This window comes from Trichoplax adhaerens, genomic scaffold (genome assembly GCF_000150275.1).
Source record: "Trichoplax adhaerens TRIADscaffold_4 genomic scaffold, whole genome shotgun sequence".
Classification (NCBI taxonomy): Eukaryota; Metazoa; Placozoa; class Uniplacotomia; order Trichoplacea; family Trichoplacidae; genus Trichoplax; species Trichoplax adhaerens.
This window is the reverse complement of record NW_002060946.1, coordinates 3,495,969-3,516,713: the sequence shown is the minus strand read 5'-3', so window position 1 is coordinate 3,516,713 and position 20,745 is coordinate 3,495,969. Positions and strand designations below refer to the sequence as shown.

At 34.6% G+C, this 20,745-nt stretch overlaps 2 protein-coding genes across 2 annotated transcripts; one reads left to right on the top strand and one right to left on the bottom strand.

Annotated features, from left to right (window-relative positions):
• Positions 1-12,238: 12,238 nt before the first annotated feature.
• Positions 12,239-14,654, top strand: TRIADDRAFT_55547 (uncharacterized protein; the record flags this gene model as incomplete). Its single annotated transcript, XM_002111940.1, has 5 exons — positions 12,239-12,278; positions 13,609-13,626; positions 13,856-13,947; positions 14,041-14,160; positions 14,346-14,654. 5 exons carry the CDS (start codon positions 12,239-12,241, stop codon positions 14,652-14,654), a joined length of 579 nt encoding a protein of 192 aa, XP_002111976.1.
• Positions 14,655-15,715: 1,061 nt separating this feature from the next.
• TRIADDRAFT_55546 (uncharacterized protein) lies at positions 15,716-17,995 on the bottom strand (the record flags this gene model as incomplete). The annotated part of the gene is made up of 7 exons (XM_002111446.1): positions 15,716-15,783; positions 15,919-15,964; positions 16,069-16,183; positions 16,528-16,632; positions 16,817-16,935; positions 17,296-17,354; positions 17,872-17,995. The coding sequence occupies 7 exons, from the start codon at positions 17,993-17,995 to the stop codon at positions 15,716-15,718; spliced, it is 636 nt and encodes a 211-aa protein (XP_002111482.1).
• Between the last annotated feature and the right edge of the window lie 2,750 nt (positions 17,996-20,745).

Sequence of the window (20,745 nt, the reverse complement as noted above, 5' to 3'; positions counted from 1 at the left end):
TAATTGCATATAAGTTACATTTAACGGATACAATAAGCTATATCTAAAAACATCTGCTCGCTATACCTGCCCATGTTTAACTTTATTTAAACAGAACTTTCCTAAATCCGAAAGACATGCATTCTGAATTTCAGGGTGTAAATCAACATCATCTCCTCTCTGAACCATAATTTTTTTAACCATTGAACTACAAACGTTCGAAATATTCTGCAATATGAGATGGAATATTACTAAGTAATTTGCTGTTTAACTTGAGAGTTAAAATTGTTTCCTGAATATTTTACTATTTACTTTGCTTTTTTCCGGATGTAATATTTGCTTATACAAGCAGCTAAATGTCAGGCTAGAAAATATCCTATCAGAATTTTTACGAAGGGAATAACCGCATTGTTGTACAGGCGCCGAACATACGCGAAACAGTAGTCGATCAACCCTACGAAATACAGATATCAATTTTTCTGCTTCACTAACTTACTTACAAAATTGATTTACAATATAAATCTTTAAGTTATACAGATTGTACAGTATTCAAGAATTTCAGTTACTTCACCTCATATCTCTTGAAATAAAAAATAAAATGTAGTGCAAATGGTCACGACAATCAGCTGTCATAATATTGGAATTTCTCTTCTCCATCAAGCATGTCAGTTTCCTATACATATTTTAATGGAAAAAGAATTCGTTTTTATTTTTCTATGCAATCACTAAGTATAGATGATCGATAGTCTACGCCTCAATGTACAGTACACTCTACCTTCTGTAGTCAACAATTTCTTTGCATGCAACATCAGCTATTGGCTGACAAGCAGCAAATAGATCATTGCTGACGCGATAGTCCCCTATCAAATTGGTTTTCTTCATAAATCGGCTAACCTATTTTTAAAGTTGCACCAATTTTCAAAAGGTTATAACCCAACATTTTGACCTCATATAGCTCAGAGAATATTATTAGGACAGACATCTTTTATCGATGCTTCCATAGGTATTTACCTCTCGTAGACATTCTGGTCTCAACTTTCCTAAAGGAGCTATTTTCAGTAAACAAGTGAGAGTATTCTCTTTACCAGATAGTGACTTTTCGTCACATCCGTCTACTATATCTGCCCCACACTGTTGAACTAAAGGAAGGGATAGCCTAAATTGTGAAAAAAGTAAGCGTCGCATTTGGAAGACGCGAATTCTACATTGACCTTCTAATCGATGACCTAAAAATGAAATTTTTAATAAGCGATTATCATTGAAAAACTGCGATCAGAAATTTGATGATAATTTTAATTAGGATATTACCATTAATAGATGCATTTGTTAAGCAATCGATAACTCTTCCTAAACCAATTACTTTTTTTACTGTTACTTCATTGTTTGGTTTTACATCTTCCTTTGTTAAATGTACATGGCATTTGTGTGTTGTAATATCATTACGGCATGAAGAAGCGAAGCTATATAAAACCTTAGGTAAAAAATAGAAATATTACATTAACACAATAATATCATTATTTTATAGTGTAAGACGATTCTAAGTTGTTAGCAAAGTTTACAACTATTAAAACGTGGTATCCGTCAATACTTCATACTCACTCGATAATCTAAGGCCGCCAATCTTTCACGTCGTCGTAATTGTGCTTTACACTATAAGTAGTTGATATCATTAAACATTTGTATTAAAAGTAGTTAAAATGCAATTGATTTAAATAGCCGACATACAGTATGGGAATTATTTTTCGTCTAAAGTATCCAATAGTTAGCTGTAATTACTGTATATTTATTCTTAATATTCAAACATTTGAAGGTATTATCTACATAGATTGATGATCATGCATAGTTGTAGAAAGTTGGTATATTACAATTAATCGATTATCATCGGTCAAGATTACGTCAGTATATGCGAGCAATACCTCTTCCGACATTAGGGGATCGTTTTGATTTTGCATCAAGCACTTGTACACTTGACCTTTACCAGGAGGTACATTACGGCAGAACTTATTTTTATCCTGATAGCAGGCGGAATAAAATGCACGATCGAGGCGAAAATCTTCAGCTTGAGATTCCGAGACATTAAAGACACTTTCACGACAAGATTTCGATAGCTGTTGGTTCTTATCTTGCAAACATTTAATAACTGCCCCTTTTGATACTGCACCCTAATATTAACATGTTGAATGTGGTATATTGATTAGGTGCTATTTTCAAATGAAATTTAAAAAGACAGACTAAAAAAACGTTGACTTACAAAACTATCAACAACTTCGTTACTACCACATCCAGTGGTGCCCATATCCTCTCGGCATGCGTTAAATAGTGGCTTTACGAATTTGTAATTGGTGAAGATAATCATTCGTAATTTTAATAATAACTGAATACACATATAATTGTTGATTTTTAGTCGATTTTGGAGTAGGCACCCAATAGTGTTACCCTTAGACCTGTGATCTTTATCGCAATTGGTTGTCTAAATATATTAAAAGTAGAATTAGCAATGTAGAAATTTCAGTAAGCCGAAAAAATGACGATACCGTCAGTCGTGCAAGATAAATATAATCGTGAAAAACTTTCGATCCGTATAAAGCAGAAGTAACCGGCAATTTTTAGCAGAGAAATACAGTAACAGAGATGAGAATGTTATAACGCTAATAATAGTTCACATTTAGTATAGTTTTATAGCCTGCTAATATTTTTACTGCACCATATCTATATAGAATGTATCATAACTGCTTGAACAGTGATCAGTTAATGTGTTAGCATACGACGTTATTAATCTTTACTTTTATCTAACTTACTTTTATTGCAGCTGAACAAGCTGCAGTGACTGCATGATCGAAACGTTGATCTTCTGTTAACGTCAATTTATATTGCCATAATTTCTATAGAACAAAGATTTCAATAGTATTACATACTTTTTAATGATTATATCAAATTAATAGTGAATGAAGGACCTACTTTTTGGCAAGCTGAAGAAAGTTTTTGACCCTATTGGAATAAAAAGATAAAACATTTCTCAAAGTTGAATCATGAACTGTTGGATGCTCTATCGTAAAATGTATTCCTGGTATTAATCAATTACAGAGTAATTTAAAATATTATACTATTTCCTAGTATTTCATTAGACAGGAACTCGTTGTTGTTGAATACCGATGTGCCATCCAAAATAATTTATGTATAATGTACAATAGGATGGATGCTGATATGTACGGTATTGTAAAAATAAGTAATGACAATTATAAAGTAAATTAGATGAGTATGTAAGATTTAATATTAATATGTAATCGTTTGTAACTCTTCATATAGTTGTGTAAGATAGCCTACATCATCGCCCTAAATTTAGCTAGTGAAGTTCGCGTAATATGATGGCATGTTGTGCTATTAGTGAAAGCATATAAGCACAGGTTATTGATAAATAAAAAGATTAATTTTGACTAGCTGCTCCCGGAATAACTATCGTGTGAATGAATAACATAGATACATACATAACAGATGTTATAACGAATTATCGATTATTTAAAACTGATATACTGCTGTAATTGTCGACGTATCTGTAAAACTGTGATCATTTGTGTATGCAAGTAATACATTTTACTTCAATCGTTACTCATTACAAGGATACGACAGGTGGATCTATGAATTAGAACTATTGAAGTAATCCAAGGCTACAGAATTTATTGTAGTTAATAACCACTCTATAAAAAGTGTGCACTGATGATATCTTCATAGAGCGTAGGTTGAAATTCTAACTATTGTAGCATGTTGTTGAATAAATGGAAATGGATATTACAAAACTAGCCTACCAACTTAATTGCATGCTATGATTTAGAATTTACGACATGATCATGACGAAAATCGATGCGATAAATCCAGTCATTAACAGACGCGATATCCACAGTGTCAATGATATTGATATACATCAAGCCAAACGTTAGAATATCGCTCGAGTCTATGATCTGTTGCTCCTTTTCAATGGAAAGAAATTGTAGTAAGAGCTACTTTAAAGATCTCAAGGTATGCATAGCATAGACTACTAGAAATTTTTAGTAGTTCATGTGGATAGGCTTCCTTACAGTATAATCGTGATTACTATCCTAGTAAACATAATATCTTAAGCGTCGATGAAATTGGTGCACATCAACGTCAAAAGCGAGAACATTGCTCGGGTATACGATCCATTGCTCCTTCTCATCGTATCCTAGTGATTAGCGATCATCGTTTACACTTTGTATTCTTCTTTTCCAACTAAAACATGAGCACTACAAGATAGCGATCGGCATCAAGATTGAAATATCAACGAGAAGGAATTGGTAATGGAAATGAAAGTTGACTATACTAGCGAAGCTATCCCATAATGATATAGCCATAATGTTGCGTAATTTATTGTTAAAAAAGTACAAGTAGTAGACTATCATCATTAATAAATTCATTCATCCTATTCTTCAATGTACAATAGAATTTACTCCTAAGTAGTACATGATAAAAAGGTGAAGGAAAAGAAATTGTTGGTAAAAAAAAAATGAAAATTGACGATACTAGTCAATTATTGCGTGATCGTATAATGAATGTACCGTAACTATATTGAAAAAGATGGGGGGAGTAGTGCACAGTTTGCAGTATCCAAGCGATAGACTGTAATCATTCATAATTATTTCAATTCGATCTTCTTGTTTACAAAATAAGGCACGAATAGTACAAGATGGAAATGTCAACGAAAAGAAATTGTATTGTCTACTACTGTCATGAAAATTGAAGATACAAATGGAATTATTTTACGATTATATAATGTACCGTAATTGTTACTACTTGGAAAGGAAGAGTCGATGATGATGTTTATATTCAAGAGGATCTTTGTATCAATGACATTGGTAGCGGAATAAGTTAAGTGCGTAAAATGAAAAGTGTATCCGTCGAAACGATCGATATATCGCAGTAATAGTTGTGCTGTACTACACAGCATTATGACATAACTTTCTATTTTGGATAGAATGGAAATTTTTCAAGATGATGTGCCTTGTACAGCAGAGTGATTTACTTGCGAATAACAGGTATTACTACTAGTGTAATATAGTTAGTTGGCTAGTGAAAGATAGGATTTTGATCAAGGTCTATGATATTACGCACTATCGACATCGATTAAAGTCATCTAATATGGTTTTATCCAACACAATTTCTTGTCATCTCTTTGTCAATTGCTATATCAGTCTATACTCCATTTTCCGTGGCGAAGTGGTAGAATATAGAGCATGGCAAAAAATGAATTTATCCTATCCTTGAATAGCTCGATTGAACTCTTGTACGAGTTCGCGTCCTTTACATTAGTGATATAGCAAAAAAGTTTAAGAAGGTGAAATGATCAAGCCATCAACAACGATACGATTGTATCCCAATCTACTTAGTGCAAGTGGTATGCTGATCGTGGCTGATGGCTGCATTACTTATGTGATATGAGTGGAAAGCGGAAATGATTTCCTTTTTGATGGATGCTAATTCAATCTGTAGAGTATACTGTTGGCAAGATAGTAGTTTATTTAAGAAAATACTTACATTCCTTCGAGGTTCAGTCTGTAAGCATACAAGCAAGGACAAAGCATTCCTATCGTCGGATGAGCAAAAACGTTTAGCATCACGTCCACACTCATGGCCTTCCTTAAAAGCGTTAATAGAAGATGGTGGCGATTTGGAGTTGTCCTTTTTCACTTGATTACTCTTTGTATCAGTATTAGTGTATTCCTTGGCACTAGGCGGTATTTTGTTGTTGGCTTTCCTCGGTTGTTGCTCTTGGCCATCATCACTTCTAGCTTGCGGAGGATTAAAGCGACGAATACTATTATCAACTAGATTTTCATGATGTTGGGTTGTTTCCTTTTGGTCATCATCAGAAGATTTATCTTGGTCAACCTTTTTTAATCCTTCGTCTTTGGATTGTTGTCCATTTGGATTATCCTTGGATTGAGAGTGAAGTTTGTGTTGATCCCGCTGACCATCATCATCGCTCGCTTGGTTAGAATCAGGACGATGAGTATTCTTCTGATCGACTGGGTTATCATGATGTTGGGCTGTTTTCTTCTCATTATTATCAGCGGAAGGTTGATCTTGGTCAACCTTTTTTAATCCTTCGTCTTTGGATTGTTGTCCATTTGGATTATCCTTAGATTGAGAGTGAAGTTTGTGTTGATCCCGCTGACCATCATCATCGCTTTCTTGGTTAGAATCAGGACGATGAGTATTCTTCTGATCGACTGGGTTATCATGATGTTGGGCTGTTTTCTTCTCATTATTATCAGTGGAAGGCTTATCATGGTCCACTTTTTTTAGTCCTTCGTCTTTCGATTGCGGTTCCTTTGGATTGTCCTTGGATTGAGATTGAACTTCCTGTTGATCCTGCTGGCCATCACTATCGCTAGCATGGTTAGAATCAAGGCGATGAGCATTCTTCTGATCGACTGGGTTATCATGCTGTTGGGCTGTTTTCTGCTTATTATCACTGGAAGGGTTATCTTGCTCATTTTTGAATCGCTCGTCTTTCGATTGCATTTCATTTGAATTCTCATCCTTGGATTGAGGATGAGGTTTGACACTAGTATCGGCTAGAGGTTGCTTCTCCTTCCTTTCTACTTCTTTTCGAATATCGTTATCATCTAGTGGTAACTCATTTTTGGATGGTGGATCCACCTTATTATCGCCTTGTAAATGTTGAAGTCGTTTCTCGTCGTTGTTGTTATCCTGCGAATCAGCTGTCGATTTTGCCTTGTGATCGATTGGATGCGATAGAAATGGATGTTGACCATCAGCAGGGTTATCATCGGCTGCTTGATTGTGCCTATCGACCGTTTTAGAATGTTGTTGGCTGGCATCATCATCGCCATGGCCATCCATTGCATGAACATGATGTCGTCGATTGCTTGTGCAAGCAAGAAGTAAAACAATTACTATCCACTTTTGGCGATTGATTAACTTCATGATGGCGACTATAGGTAGTAAAAATGGGCAAAGAAAACCCTATAGGACCTCCTTCAATGCTTTTCTCCCCAATCCTAGTGGTGGGAAAAGCTCGACAATCCTATTAACCGTGGCCGGAAACGATGAAGAACTTGATCGTCGTCGGTATAGACTTAATTACACTTGCGCGACTGCTTGTAGCCAGCTGTTACTATACGCTACTAATTGGAGTAGGTCTACTACTCGATTGCTACCGTCTCTACTTGCCACTCTAGCCACTGATGCAATTCAGAAAGTATAGTAGTAAGTTATTTACATTAGGGCAAAAAGAATTGGCTGCCTTCCATCTTAATTTAGCATACACTTGGCTATACCTCTCCTTAAAATAGTCTACGTCATATAGACCAAACTCTAGCCGCCATGTTGCTTAGTTACAGTGCCTCCATTGTACTCTATCCCTTTCTTCTTCATCGTCTCGCTTCTTCTATATTCTATCTATCCCATCTACAAATTCGACGGCAGCAATGACTATCTAGGCCAGTGGTAGGCTGCCACGTTAATCCATTGATTGACTACAGTAATATGATGATGAGGATTGCATTGCCACGTCGACCCATCTCGATCATCATGATTGATGGTGATCGAGTTGCGATTTTCAAGATTCCTTTTCGATGGACATTCTATTTTAGGCTATGATAGCTGAACCAGTAGCAGTATCTACTTGCTACGTGGAAATACTCAACCTAGCAATCATTTTGAGTTTATTCAATTTGACGATTGATTTTATTTTGACTTTGTAATTGAATTTTAGCCTTGCTCTCGCTCAATCGGTACAGCAGTATGATGATGAGGATTGCATTGCCTTTTCGACCCATCTCGATCAACAGGATTGATGGTGATCGAGTTCTATTTTAGGCTATGATAACTGAACCAGTAGCAGTATCTACTTGCTACGTGGAAATACTCAACCTAGCAATCATTTTGAGTTCATTCTATTGGACGATTGATTTTATTTTGACTTTGTAATTGAATTTTAGCCTTGCTCTCGCTCAATCGGTACAGCAGTATGATGATGAGGATTGCATTGCCTTTTCGACCCATCTCGATCAACAGGATTGATGGTGATCGAGTTCTATTTTAGGCTATGATAACTAAACCAGTAGCAGTATCTACTTGCTACGTGGAAATACTCAACATAGCAATCATTTGAGTTTATTCAATTTGACGATTGATTTTATTTTGACTTGGTAATTGAATTTTAGCCTCGATGGTGTTGCTCTCGCTCAATCGGTACAGCAGTATGATGATGAGGATTGCATTGCCTCGTCGACCCATCTCGATCAACAAGATTGATGGTGATCGAGTTCTATTTTAGGCTATGATAACTGAACCAGTAGCAGTATCTACTTGCTACGTGGAAATACTCAACCTAGCAATCATTTTGAGTTCATTCTATTGGACGATTGATTTTATTTTGACTTTGTAATTGAATTTTAGCCTTGCTCTCGCTCAATCGGTACGGCAGTATGATGATGAGGATTGCATTGCCTCGTTGACCCATCTCGATCAACAAGATTGATGGTGATCGAGTTCTATTTTAGGCTATGATAACTGAACCAGTAGCAGTATCTACTTGCTACGTGGAAATACTCAACATAGCAATCATTTTGAGTTCATTCTATTGGACGATTGATTTTATTTTGACTTTGTAATTGAATTTTAGCCTCGATGGCGTTGCTCTCGCTCAATCGGGTGCAAACGAGCAACATCCATTTCGTCAGTGGATCATACTGAACGATGGGTTGTCCATGATTTTAAGATGGATTGATTGATTTTCGCTGAGTATTCAATTTTAGATGTTACTGTTGTGGCATCGATCGACAGCAGTAATGCACTTGCTATGTGGAAATGGTGTTGTGTATCTTTTTGAGTCCTCGTTCTATTTTGATGATCACAACACGTACATTTAGAAACTGCATCGATCGGTAGCTGGAGTCTATTGGATTTACAACCGAGTTCAACCTTGGGTTCTACTTACCCTTCAAGTTTAGCCTGCAGTTTATCACTCTCACTAGTTGGGGCTTTATCCACTGAACTGTAAATGCATTCATCATTGAATAGTCTTTGGTTTTATTGATTGCTCTCATCGATTTGAATGATATAAACCATGAAACATAAATACACGCTGATACTCAAGGACGATGCAGTTTAGCCTAGCACAACAACAACAACGATAGCTCGCAGTACTTTATTCATCTTATTGAGTAGTCTTTCCACTCATTGCCCTTTTTGGGGCTTGTCGTCTTAGGCTGGGCCACGCTTTGGACCATCATGTAGTCAAGAAATCTGCCATGTCTACAGAGATTATATGGAGTAATGGCTAAGACTGTCGTTTATTCTAATCGCCGAAGCAGTTGTCCGAGTTTGCAAATTGCAACGATAGCCCTAAAGTCTTTCATCATTGATAGACTAGGAGAAGAAGCCTATGCGTATTCTTCTACTGTACTCTTGAACTTCTCTGACTTTCTTCTTTGAGTAGTCTACAGTATATCCTAATCCAGTCCAGACTGATCTTGAAAGATGGTATTGCTGCCATTGAAAGGAGATCATCTTTGAGTAAGACAAGGATTTCTGCCATTGAAAGGAGATCATCCCTGAGTAAGACAAGGATTCCTGCCATTAAAAGGAGATCATCCCTGAGTAAGACAAGGATTTTGTGCATGGATCACAAGAGAAATGCAGGAAAAAAATTGCAGTTTGCTTAAGCCTATGCGTATTCTTCCACTGTACTCTTGTACTTCTCTGAGTAGTCTACAGTATATCCTAATCCAGTCCAGACTGATCTTGAAAGATGGTATTGCTGCCATTGAAAGGAGATCATCTTTGAGTAAGACAAGGATTTCTGCCATTAAAAGGAGATCATCCCTGAGTAAGACAAGGATTCCTGCCATTAAAAGGAGATCATCCCTGAGTAAGACAAGGATTCCTGCCATTAAAAGGAGATCATCCCTGAGTAAGACAAGGATTTTGTGCATGGATCACAAGAGAAATGCAGGAAAAAAATTGCAGTTTGCTTAAGCCTATGCGTATTCTTCTACTGTACTCTTGTACTTCTCTGAGTAGTCTACAGTATATCCTAATCCAGTCCAGACTGATCTTGAAAGATGGCATTCCTGCCATGAAAAGAAGAGAAATCCCTGAGTAAGACAAGGATTTCTGCCATTGAAAGGAAATCGTCCCTGAGTAAGACAAGGATTTTTGTGCATGGATGACAAGAGAAATAATTGCAATTAGCTTAAGCCTATGCGTATTCTTCTACTGTACTCTTGTACTTCTCTGAGTAGTCTACAGTATATCCTAATCCAGTCCAGACTGATCTTGAAAGATGGCATTTCTGCCATGAAAAGAAGAGAAATGCTAGAAAAAAATTGCAATTTGCTTGCAAGAGATCCAGGAAGAAAAGCAATGTGCAAAATAAAGTGTCAGTATTAGCCTCTTTTCAATAAGGGATTTCGTAGGAATAATACCCTTGTTTAAGTGACAGCTCATTTTGCACATGATAAGCGCAAGCATCGTCATGCTCTGACTGTGCCGGTGCAGACTCATACGACTTGCAGTAGTCGACGCCGGTATACAGCCACAATCGTATTACGCTATCACTCATTGGATACACTACCCTATCACAAGCCACGGCTTTCCTAGTCGGTCTGCAGTACCTGGACAACTGCAGTTTTGGATGTTGCTCGTTGCCAACAGCAAAAATGATTTGGCCCATCATGGGATGGACGATTATGGAAGCCTAGATTATCCTTCTACACTCTAGAAGGATAAGACTATCTTAAGCCTAGACTATCCTTCTCTATGATCTCTTTCTACTTTGACGTTGTATAACAGACAATCAATCACCATCATCCGCTGATAATGGTTCGAAAAAGTTGCCCCAATTGCCAGAGCAAGGTTAGTCCAAGGATTGCAATTGCGGCGTCTTTTAATTGAAAAATGAGAATAAAACGATGCCATATCCTTTTTTTTGGGGGGGGGGGAGGGAGGGAGTCAATTGAAATTATTCATTTCTATAAATGAGAATGATTCAATAATAACCTTGAAATGATATTATGATATGGAGATATGGAATAGGCATCATCGATTCAAATGTTGTTCATATACAGCAAGGAGAGGCAGAGAAAGCAAATCGTATCGTCCAAAAAGGGTTCTTGCTCAATACACAAGAGCAACATGGCTGGACATTGGAACTAACTAGTATGGCGTCAGCGCTATTACTGCTAGCTGGAAAATGAGCTAATGCAACTGGATAATTTCCTCTTGGCTTGCTCATTGGATATTCAATCCTTCATTAGACTAGCAGCTCCAAATCACTATTTACTATTTGGATAACAATAATACAGTAATACGTCATTGTCCATGATTGCGCAGACGACTACTTCTACTCTAATCCTTCAACGAATTGGCATTTCCATTGGCAACCCTATTTAAAAGGAGATACATCATCTCCAATAGCCAACCATGGGATAGAGTATCGCTTATAAAATGGGCCATCTTTGATGGAAAACACACAGGGAAAATCCATTTTATTTTATCGCCTTCCCGGATTGCTTTGCCTTCAATTTGGATAGTCTGTACAGTAGGATAGATGATGTCAGGGAAAATGCAATAGGCATAAACTGCAATTTCTTGGCCATCGTTGAAAGTCCAAATGGCCCCAATGTCCATTTCAAAAAAAAAGAAATTGCCTCTTCATAAATAGCAATGTCCTTCTATTTTAACATACAAACTCTATCATCCATTTTCATTCAAATTATAATTCATCATTAATCATTGAAATAATATTCTCATCCATACAAGCGTAAAGCAGTACAGCCAAATCGCTAGTCCAAAAAGAAAACAGGCAGTACCTACACCAACTATAGGATAAATCCTTTCCCCCCCCCCAAAAAAAAATGATATAATATCAAAAATGATCAATTTTAATGATAAATCGCTTTTACCGAACGATTTATAGACTACATCTACTGACACAAACTAGTGACATGATGTCTACCTTTGACAAATGCATTTCATTCATCGTAAATTATTATAATAGATACCTGAAAATTTTGATACAAATTGATTTCAAGATCCCGATCTCAAAATGACACCCAACATATTTACTCATACAATAAAATACAAGTTCGAGGAGAAGGACGCTATAAGTGGCGTTATATGATCGACCAATATCAACAACAATCATTTACAAGCTAACAACGATCGACAAATTCATTTTGACACAAGAGTAAAATGAAAAATAAAATGGATCATAATGATTTCTAATCATAACTTGAATGATCAAGCAGGAGGAGGTAAAATAAAAAATTACTCGTCCATTTATTCTTTCTGTAAAATATCTTAATATGGCATCAGCGATGACAAATAGTACAACCCATCATGGCAATCTCTCAGTTCGCTCTGAATATTCACTTATTTTGTGAAATTGTATTCTATTTCAATTCAAAATTTTCGCAATATGGTTAAGCCTTTTTTTTTCACATTGGAAAGTAAGAAGCAACATCATTCCGTTGCTTCTTACTATCCATATTCTTCAACAATCACCAAGAGGACTATCTAAATGGCACAATTTTATCACACTATTAATCTCATCACCTTCAATCATTCACTAATTTAGTCTTGAAAAGATACTAATCTCCTCATTCATAAATACTAATATTGAAAAAGCTTTCTTACTAAATGTAATCTGTACTAAAAGAAAAAATAGGACCACTAAAAAGTAGGATAAAATGACTAATTCATCCTCATCCAGCGTTTGAATAAGAAGTAGCTTATCCAAATTGCCTTGTTATTATTTTTATTCAAACAGATTTTGGGGATTATATTCTTAATTAGTAGGCGCACGTTAGTAATTCATATTCTGCACTCCTATGCAAATAACGATGGTAATAATATCCAAATGCCATTTTGGAATAGTCAAGATGACTACGTATTGAAAGTTGTACACTACTATACGAGTATCTTGTTACAGAGATACGGTAGTCCTGCATTTCATTCTTTATTCTTATTCTTAATGGACATTTAATAACTTTGATTACTTAATTACATTCACACGTCGAGAATTTACGCATACAGTAATTTTAGTAAAATGATTATGCATTCATTTCGATATTGTAGAGACAATCCTTTAAATGCATCATAACGTTATTACGGCTAACTCCAATTTATAAAGAGAATCATAAGCAAACCAAATGCACATGATGTAATCCTCCTATTAGAATAGAATTGGTTATCAAATATCTATGGCTAGATGGTATACAGTAGACTGTAAACTCTCCTTCAATGACACACTGACATTACTATGATAGTGCTGTTACAATTTAAAATTATGTATAAAGGGTTTACCAAATATAAAAAATCATCTCTCATACAACAGAATTTTAAATTAAATTATCAATTTTTCCTTACTTATATAAAATGATAATACACTATTACGAATGCTCTCCAGATGACATCCATGATAAATAATCAGTAGCATATCTCAAATTTGGTGACCATAATTTAATCAGCAGAGAACGTCGAAAGACACTACATTTTTAGCAGTGGACACGGAGACTATTTATGGATTATGAAACTCCTGTAATAAAGAACGTGGCTAAAAATTGATCATCTTATATTTTATAGGTGCCAATTGCAAGAAAGGTATGTCAGTGTGGTTATATCTTTATAGCTAATCGAAGCCGTCAAGAGAGCGAAGCACAAAATGGTAGGCATTCATTGAGAAAAGAATCCATTCAGCAGTATTGATCTTTATTTTGATTGTCCTTATTACAATCTCAAATGCTTACCTGTTAGAATAATAAAATAAAATAGATATAAAAATCATCATTAAACTTAAGTACTTACCATATATACGTGTACTACTCTGTAGCTATCGCTACAAGATCTCTCAACAATATACAAACAAGGAAAAAACTTACAAGAAAGCGTACCACGAGATACAATCTAAAAAAAATTGTACCGGTAAGTGTAACACATTACAAATATTGTCTCTATATCATTGATCATAATTTTTACCATGTCATATTTTAACATCATCAATTAATAAAATATTAGCCAAGGGAAAAAGTCGTTAAAAGTTCTAATAAGCCATTCACGAAACGACCAAAGATAAAAGTAGAGGATGGAATTAAAAGAGGACCTGGCAGACCAAGAAAAATACAACTGACAAACAGCGTAAGTGGCTTTGGTATTATTATACAGTATTTTGAAATGTTTAATTCACCGTTATTATCGATGCAATCATGCTTACACATTATTTGTCAAAAGTACATCCCTACCAACAAATCCATGTACTATTATTTTAGTCCTTTGTACATTTAAATACAGTAAAATATCGGCTTAATATTTTCTTGGCATAGATTCAAACTAATCAAGGTTATACCTCGAAAGCACCGAACACATCCAAAGTGTCAATCAATCATAATAACCTAGGCAATAATTCCAATGGTTTGATCTATAATACGAACAAAAGAAAAAGAGGTAGGCCAAAGGGATCCAAAAATAAGTCCAGAATTATCTATTCAATACCAACCTATAAAGAGAACAAACTGTCCTATCCACTTATGGATAAACCAATACGCTTAAATATTCCAAAGGAAAAATCGATGTATATCTTAGCTGAAATTAATCGAAAGATACAATCACAAAACGCTCCTTGGAAGATATAATCAATATTTACATCAATGAAAGATGCTACTAAAATTCTTGGAAATTTTAATATAAACTGTCAACTGCTAAACTTCAACACCAACATCATGAAATAATAATCTAGTAGTAGTTAACATCAGAAAAATTCTATCATGAAGTATATATTGGCGTAGTACAGTACTTCCGGTACCTAGTTAAGGTTGCACTTTTTCATGAAAAGTACTCTGGTTGTTCTAATGCATGCTGTGGAAAATTGAATGTGGTTTCACAGATATCTTGATTGATTTACAAATTTTCTTCAATAATATATACTATATAGTAGTTCAAATTATATCTTTATATCATGTATTTATGCTATAAGACTATTACTTCAAATCCTGTAACACTGATTTGACCTTCTAATTTTGAAATTTAAACGGATATACTTAATCTGCGTGACTTGGCCTTAGACATTATTACTATTGTAAAATTTAAAATGAAAATGATCACATACCTACGAGGACAACATTTAAAGTATAACAGTATAGAATTCATTTTTGATACGATATCTCGTCACATTATTAAGATGGTATTATTAACTGAACTAATATTATTGAAACGAATTAATAAATGATTCAGAATTACAGTTGCCATGGTACGTTTAAATAGTGTCCTGAATTATATAGATTCCTCACTAGTTGAAGAGAATATTGCACTTAATACCTTTTTATTATTAAAATGAGCTGCAACAGATCAGTAATACATACAGAAACATTGTACAACAGTCCACGAAAATTACCATATAATTATAAAGATTCTTAACATCGACTACTTACTAAAAAGTTGCGCTGCTCAAGCTATTTATTTCTTACAAAAGTCCTATAGCATACACGCATAGATATAGCGTAGTCTATTATGCTGTATTTATAGCCAGATAAGATAAGTTAATGCCTTATGACAATAGCAATTTACAGGGTCTACGTGAGCAAATGCTACTTAAATTTCGCTTATAATATAAATATAGTCATTAATATAGATATTAATAGTACAAATTTTATCATGCAGAAAAGAGTCTGCAGTCTATCTTAACCTAATACTATCCTTAATAGAGATCGGACGGAACATGACGGTTTAGCAATACTTCCCACGACTTCGGCATAATCCACGGAGCTATAAATTCAAAGATACAGCAATCAATATACGTACATATGATATTGAGCAACGACCGATATCGATAACAGATATTTGTGTCAAAATTTAGCAATATACGCATATTGTATATTATTCAAGCTGATCATTGCATACCAAGTAATCCTTGTTCCGGATGGACAGAAGATTGTTGTTGATGATGCTATCAAGAAATGAAAAACAGACATTGCTATAACCTTTACATATGCAATAGTATATCAGTGCTATAGTACTATTAGCAGATAATAGCAAATGATCATTTTTTACCGGTAGAAACTGTAGCCAATCATTGAGATGTGAATCCAATCGCAACGCCATCTCAATAGCATTTCCTTCGGTGCATAGTGATATTATTACAATTAAAGGAATATTTTCTTTGTTACTAGAGTATAGAAAGCATGATCACAAGAGAGAAATATTAATCATTGAATGGTTGATGTTATAATTTTATAAGGCAGCGTACAATACGTCATAACATACCATTCAAGAAAAAATTTCTTAGCAAACCCTCCGCCAGCTATAAGAACTGTATCACTTTGATCTACAACACCATCTAATTTTGATATAAAAGTTACTTAAATTAGACATCTGATATTAAAATTAGCTATTTAGGATGAAATTCTCAGAAAAAGCATTTTACTGTTAGAACTATACTGAGTATATTTTAGTTAATATTTTATAATTTTATGAGTAATGAAATCTATTATCAAATAGTTTCTATTCTACTTGCCGATAGTTGATGGGCATTCTTCTAATCCTACCCAGGAGCAATTGTTCTCTAACCGATCTCTTAATTCACAAGCTGCACGACTTGTCAAATATCTAAATCCACTGTAAAGAAACATTGTAACCTACTTAAGTATTCCACGCCCAGAAATATCTTTTAAATTTTTATCAATATTGTCAGTAACATACGCGCAAATTTAAAAAGGCTTCAAATATGACTAGTCTGAATTTTATCTACTCTTTGGAACAAAGTATCGTGTTCATATATGAAGTTACAGGGTTATCAAACCTTCCTATACTGGTGTTAATTTTTTCGTGAATGTAACAGCTCGTAGCAAGAACAACGCGATGGAAACCCTTCTGACTAATCCACTTTACAAGGTCAGCACAAAATGTCGCGGCACCACCCTAAAATTTGTTTTGTACACCAAAATTAATTTCTTGACATAATTATTGAAATTACCTTTCCAACATATATCAACACATTCTACAGCATCATTTGCCACAAATGTAAAATTACACAACCCCGACACCAAGATAATGTTACTTCGTAACGAGGACCATTTAGATCTTAAAATATATGTCTTAAAATGGATTCGTATCCATCTAACATGATGTATTAACTTCACCTCTTTAATTCATACGACATCATCAATATTGAATATTGTACAATACTATACGAAATCTAGTGAATATTTCTCTCTTTATACGTTACTGTAATAATAATATAGAGATCATCCATGTGACGCATATAATTAATAAACTTACCGAAATAACTGGAGAGCGAATTTGCATAAACACATATTTTTGCGTACGAGACATGTAAACTATGGAAATGGATAAGAACAGAGTAGACATATTATAATTAGTAAACACGTTATAATATAGTAGGTAAATTTAATATATAGCCGTATGTTACAATAGATCATACAAGATCCAACAGTACCACGAATTAAAAGCAGCGCTGCATCATCACCTCGCAATACTTGTACGATATACGGTACTTAATTAGTTTTAATCTTTACTATGTGCTATATGAATGACACAGTTAATCCCGGTGCTTAAGGCATTTATTATTTGGTTTATTCTACTTATGATAGTGTTTTCCGTGATTGCAGCTATTGCACGCAAATAAAATCTATTTAATAAAGCAACTTGATTTCATTCAACTTATACGAGTATTTACCGAGATACACAGTTAGCTAAAATGGTATACAATGTATACTGATGCTAGAATCCCTGCTGATACTCGTATAACTGAAAGTTGGCCTGTATCAATCGCATTATACGTTCATATATTTTTCCTTCTCAAACAATCTGTAATGCATAATTGAATTGATTTACCTTGGGAAGGCGTTAGTAACTGGTTATGGCAATTCTTATTATCTTGCTGATTACAGGATGTATCATGGCCAACCACAGGTAATAAACAAGAATGATGCCAATACCCAATCAGTTGACAGTCCATGGTAGAAATCAGTAAATCCACAGCTAACTGGCCAACATTTTGTACTGAGGATGAAGGCTATAAGATAGAAGTAATGCTCAGAAGATAGAACTCAAATATAGCGAAAATGATTGAGTTACAACATCATGCATTTATTCCCAAGAGGGAATGAAGAGTAAATTTTGCTATTGCCTACATAAAGTTAATAACTGATCACCATATCGTGCAGTATATTATAATTATAATGTCAACAAGGACGACTTAATCGGCATTAAGAATACGGGAAAACTCAACAATCAATCGGGTTTTGTCGGATGCCTGAAGCAGGCTATCGACTTTCTCATCATGTTTCATTTATTACTTAAATAGAATTCTTAGCGCATTACTTTATGATGATTGTATGATATCCGTAATTTTGCATCAAAATTGTATCCAATTTCATACAGCAATGATGGAATAAAGTAAATCTTTCTACCATCGTGCTTTGGCTGCAAAATTCTTGCGTACGTGTCGTTACGTCAGCAAAACAACAAAGAATTATGCTGAATCAAAAATAATAATACTACATGTAGTATAGGGAAAACCATTACATTGCTTCTATTTCGTGATCTAGAACAATTCCCTTGATAGCCTTTGCTTAATGCTGACTATACCCAATACTAGCTTGATCAAGATAGATTATTCAATTTGTTCATCCTTAAATACGGTCGTGGCAGGTAAAAGTCAGAGAGCACTAGTTTGCCGTAAATAAGTCAGTTCATGTTGTACGAGAGTATTTCTAAAAATCCAAGTATAGGGCGATCGATTACTTATGGCATTCGATGCAGTGTAAATTAAGCAAACTAAAACTATCTATTGATTCTAATGTAATTGTATAATGCAACTGATGAAGTTTGCACTTGAAAGTAGATAAAAACGAAAAAAGAGTTCGATAGAAATATTAATAACACCCATGTTATTTTTCCTCCGTGATTAATTTAACCTTCCAAGAATTTACATTACATCCGTAGTCAAAAAGTAACACTAATCTTGACATATCGTAGACATTATACAAGTATAATCTAGTTACCATCAACATCTACAATCTAAATTTTACCAAGATTAGGGTATATTGAGAGCAATTTGGAAGATCAACGGAGTCACAAGGTATAAACATCGCCAATCAAGGATATCAGCAGCTGGGAGACATTAAATGACAGGAAACTTGTTGGAGAAGAAACAGTCCTTGAACTACGCGTGCGCTGATCAAAATCATTAATTTAATGCTGGGTCCATAGAAGTACCTCTATGGCTCAGTCAGCACTAAGCACCAGTAGTAGAAAGGTATCTACCATTTTCTAGTAGTGGTATAGTACTTTTGCAGCAGTACTGCACGAGTATATTTCCAAAAATTAGCGCATTAATGCATTTGTTAAAATTATGAATGTTAAATCAACCAAAAGACGCTGCTAGAAACTACCAATATTAAAGCAAGGCGTAGCTTTTAAAGCCTTTTATGAGTACTGTACATAACAGAGTATGTTGAGACAGTTGAATTGCGATGCGATAAAGAGAACCTTGTAGCATCTTGAGTATTATTTTTATTTAAATAATTACATCATTATAATTACAATCAATCATATATGCTTATGATCCCTAATTCCCTATCATATACTAAGTACTATATTAACAGTTAATCCAAAAATTAATTTATTCTACGTTATCGATCGAATATCTTGCCTATCCAGGAACCTATCGGTTAACTTGTTTGTAATTTATTGCTTTTGCGCAGATTATCTTCCCGTTTATTGCATGCTTACCTAGAAACTGACAAGATGTTGCACTAAATGATAGGTGATGAAGAATGTAGCGTATATAGTACGTGTACAGCATGGTACAGGATAATTTCGGAAAAATATCTAAATTATCTTTTCCCCGCTACTCATGCAATACTGGATTATTTATCACTTTAGACGTCAAAGAGTTGATGTCCTAGTAGTAATTTTACTATGATAACTGATTATATTACCATAACTCTAGCGATAGCTTACATGGGTTAGAAATTTGACTAGTAATGACTAAAACATAGACGTACGAGTATCTGTATAAAAAACATTCACTGCTAGTAAATTGCCTCAGAATCCGTATATATGTTTGCAAGTAGGACAGTCATATACGTTGGTGTACAGTAACTTCGTCAGATAAGCAAACATTTTACTCTATGTAATATATAAAATTTTTAATCCAACAATATGCACATTAAGGTTATAATAATTTTAACGAACATTAGTTATACAATCTACTTGTTTTTTCATCAACAAATTACACGATAGAAAATGGCTTATGTTTAGCCTGTAGACTATAACTCAATGACGATATAGAGGTGTAAAATCGATCCAATGGCTTGGTTGTGAAAAGACGGTATTATTTGATCTAGAAAAATTTTAAACATGACGTTCCGAAATACGTATATCAAAAGCGCCGATAGCAAATAGGATAAATCTATCAACATTTAAGTCTGCAACAATACCAACAACATTTCATATTCATAAAGAGTGCTTGACTGTGATTATGATAAGCGTTCGTAACAGTCATGTAAACATAATTATGACGTACAGCTTACAACTATACGAACCACAGATTCGCTAGTATTCCATTTATAGTACTAGTAGAAATTCTCAAAATCAAGGTCTATTATACTATACGTGTATGGTATAAGGAAAACAAACTAAAAATTAGTAACTTATGGTTCGAACCAGCTATCTTCGCGGGAGACTTATATCTACATATAT